The following is a 3,476-nucleotide window of genomic DNA, read 5'->3' on the forward strand; positions in this document are numbered from 1 at the left end:
CAGCAGGTTCTCAACACAGATCAGTGCCCACCTGGCAGTAGCAGGGCTGGGAGCATTAATTCATTTCTGTGTTTTCCTTCCAGGTCCAGGAGGAGCCTAGAAGATGTCTAACGACCCACCCCCTCCTTATCCTGGGGGCCCCACAGCCCCCCTTCTAGAAGATAAAAGTGGAGCCCCACCCACCCCAGGTAGTATTCGGTGCACCCTGGTCCTGACCTTGTCCCTTGTCCATCTCAGCTGCTAGAAGCTGGTGCCTGGAGCAGCTCTCCCACCAGCAGTGTGGCTGGGTCCCTCTGAGCATCCTCTCTCTGCCTCTATCCAGGCAGTACCTCCCCTGCTGTGATGCAGCCTCCACCGGGCACGTCACTGCCCCCTGCAGACATTGGCCCCCCACCCTACGAGCCACTGGACCACTCAGTGCCCCAACCTGGCTTCATCCCCCCACATGTGAATGCAGATGGCTCCTACATGCCTCCAGGTAAGTTGGAAGGGATCAATCCCAGGGGAGCACAGGGGTCTGCTCAGCCCAATAGGCTGTCATCCAGCCTTTTGTTCTGTCTGTGAGGGTGTTTTACTGTACGGGCAGCGGGGCTGATGGTGCTTATGGAAAGTGGACATGGGAAGGAGTCATAGAATAGGCGCTGCTGCGCAGGTGCTGTGGACAAGCCAGAGGAGCCCAGGGCCCTACCAGGAGGAAGGCTGGCTCCTGGGAAGGCCCCATAGGCACAGTGGCAGGCTCTGTGGATTCATGACCACTCCCCGCCAGAAACCTGAGGCCATGGTGAAGGCCTGGGCACCTGTCCACCCAGCAGCTCTTCAGAGCGACCACTCAGGCCAGAGAAGGGCCAGGGCTCCTGCACAGGTAGGTGGGCCCAGGTCAGGTGGGCCAGGTGGCACTGCAGTGCAGGATCTGAATCTGTTGGGGAGGAGAGCCCTATGTGCAAGGGAGGAGCTGGTGAGCAGTGAGGCTTTCCCTCCTGAGGTCCTTGAGCACAGCGCCCAGTCCCATGTATAACAGGCAAGGGAGTAAACGCTTCAAGCTGAGGGGAGAGTGGGCCTTGTTACCAGTTCTCTACCATGGTCCCCATGGGGCGGACAGGGATAAAGAAGGGCTAAAAGAATGTATGGTTACCTTGGCCTAGGGGCCTGGTCCCTTAGGCCTCAACTGTGTCCTGGGGCCTTGGGGCTTTGTGCTTACCTCTCATGTGGGACAGGAGGCAAACCAGTGATTTGTCTGCTCCATCTTCTATGCCGTTCCAGGTTTCTACCCTCCTCCAGGCCCCCACCCTCCCATGGGCTACTACCCGCCGGGGCCTTACCCACCAGGGCCCTATCCTGGCCCTGGGGGCCACACTGCTACGGTCCTGGTCCCTTCGGGGGCTGCCACCACAGTGACAGTGCTACAGGGAGAGATCTTTGAGGGTGCACCTGTACAGACAGTGTGTCCCCACTGCCAGCAGGCCATCACCACCAAGATCTCCTACGAGATTGGCCTAATGAACTTCGTGCTGGGTTTCTTCTGCTGCTTCATGGGGTAGGTGGTACAGGTGCTCGCGGGGTGGGGGCTGCGCCTGCCCACCATCCAGCTGGAGTAGACCTGGTGCCCTCGCACCTCTTCAGGCCTCCCCGTCTCTCCCCATCTCTGATTCAGGTGTGATCTGGGCTGCTGCTTGATCCCTTGCCTCATCAACGACTTCAAGGATGTGACGCACACGTGCCCCAGCTGCAAAGCCTACATCTACACGTACAAGCGTCTGTGCTAACGGAGCCAGGACTGGACTCCCCACTGTCAGTCTGGCCCCACGTGCTTTGCTCCCCATGCTCAGTGGCTCGTGTCCCCACTCCCATTTGGGGGTGGAAGCCATTCCACCGGTCGGTCCCCTGGAAGTCTTGTCCTCTTTGCCTTGCCCTTCCCTGAACATCTGACTCTTCTGGCAAAAATTCTGTTAGATTTAAGGCCAAGGGTCAGCGAGTATCAGGGAGTTGGCACTGGGCTTGTGTGTTGCTGGTTTTGTGATCAGGAAGATAAGCTGGGAAGGGTCTTCCTGCTGGGGTCTCACTCCTCCAGTTCTGTATGAGGTACAGGTTTGGTCCTGATTTTCCCGGGACCAAAAGCAGCCCGAGCAGTGGCTAGTTTCCCAGACCTAGGCCTGCAGTGGGGCTGTGCCTGATCTGCTGGGCTGAGAGCGGAAGAGTGAATCCAAGCAGTACAGGCTCAGAAAGCCAGGGTTTGTTTTTGGGGTGCTAGAGGCGGGCATGACGATCAGAAGAAATGACTTTGGCCCTCGGAACTCTCAGGAACGCAACACCTTGTCCAAGTGCCCAGGAGCCACCTGGAGTAAGGTAGAGAGGTCAGCACAACTGCAGGTCATGGGTAAGTTATTGGGCCCTGGCTCACGAAGAAGGCACTTGCCTCTGTCCCCTGCCTAGCTCCCTTTCTGGCCATGCCTCTATGAACCTGTCTTTGCTGAGGCTAGGGGGAATGCCCAAGAACTCAACCCCTCTGTACCATGTCCTTGCTGTGTGTGTGGGCATGACCTGTGCCTGATGTGTCCCAGCTGGGACCAGAGATGGCAGATAGGGCCCTGTGGGCACACTCAAATTTGCAGTGCTCTCTCCATGGACCCTCTTCCCGGTGAACACCGGGCCCTTTACCCTGGCCGACTTGCTGTCACTGTACAGCTGCAGCACTGGACTAGGGACAAGGAAGGAGCAACTACAAGTGGCAGAAGTGCCCTGGTGTATGCCAGCCCTGCCCTGGGCTTGAGGCCACACTATTTTCTGAATGGTCTGTCTGTGAACTTGCTCCCATGGACTGCTTTACCCTGCCGCCGCCCTTCTCCCCTGGTCGCACTGCCACTGCATGGCCTCCTTCCTGTCACTGTGAATCGTGGCCAGTCTGTTTGTAGTTTCTCATTAAATGGGCCCTTTCACTCCTCTGCTCTGGGCCTCTGCTCTGTTGCCTGGCTTCCTTCATTTGCAAGGGAAAGAGGGTGGCACTATAGGTAGTCTAGGGACAGGGTCCAGTCCTCAGGGTTTCGTGCAAGTGCTGACTACCTGGGGACAACACTGACATTTCAGTACCTAATTCAACCAAGCCAGAGTCCGGTGTGGAAGAGCCCTGGCATTCCAGCTGTGACTGGGCCAGGGCATGTGTTGGCTTCCCAGTGCTGTAAGGTCACCTTACTATCTCTGCTACTGGTTTCACCTATGAGAATATATAAGCTGGAGCCCCCAGCTCGAGCTCAAGGAGACAGGTACCTCTGCTCCCTTAAGCAAGAAAGAGCCACTGGGGGTAAGACTTCTGGGGAGCAGGCAGGTTCTGGGCTGGCTCTGCCCCTACCCCTCCTATGAATTGTGACAGTGGGTAGGCTTGGTCATTAGTTGAAGAAAATTTCCATTTAACTCCTTCATGAGTGAAACTTTCACAAATCCTTAACATGTGAAACATTAATAGATTCCTATTAATAAAAATA

General features: G+C 56.6%; 2 protein-coding genes across 2 annotated transcripts in view; both read left to right on the forward strand.

Annotated features, from left to right (window-relative positions):
- LOC105303152 (cell death-inducing p53-target protein 1-like) overlaps nt 1–100 on the forward strand; it is a 24,711-nt gene extending 24,611 nt beyond the window's left edge. The window contains exons 5-6 of the mRNA XM_023521214.1: nt 7–37; nt 84–100. Of these exons, the coding sequence (XP_023376982.1) occupies nt 7–37; nt 84–100 (48 nt within the window). The remainder of the gene's footprint in view (nt 1–6; nt 38–83) is intronic.
- LOC105303086 (cell death-inducing p53-target protein 1) overlaps nt 1–2,961 on the forward strand; it is a 4,457-nt gene extending 1,496 nt beyond the window's left edge. The window contains exons 2-5 of the mRNA XM_011376465.2: nt 7–188; nt 323–478; nt 1,261–1,534; nt 1,652–2,961. Of these exons, the coding sequence (XP_011374767.1) occupies nt 104–188; nt 323–478; nt 1,261–1,534; nt 1,652–1,763 (627 nt within the window). The 5' untranslated portion in view covers nt 7–103 and the 3' untranslated portion in view covers nt 1,764–2,961. The remainder of the gene's footprint in view (nt 1–6; nt 189–322; nt 479–1,260; nt 1,535–1,651) is intronic.
- The last annotated feature ends 515 nt before the right edge of the window (nt 2,962–3,476 follow it).

The sequence above is a fragment of the Pteropus vampyrus genome, unplaced genomic scaffold (assembly GCF_000151845.1).
Source record: "Pteropus vampyrus isolate Shadow unplaced genomic scaffold, Pvam_2.0 Scaffold300, whole genome shotgun sequence".
Classification (NCBI taxonomy): Eukaryota; Metazoa; Chordata; class Mammalia; order Chiroptera; family Pteropodidae; genus Pteropus; species Pteropus vampyrus.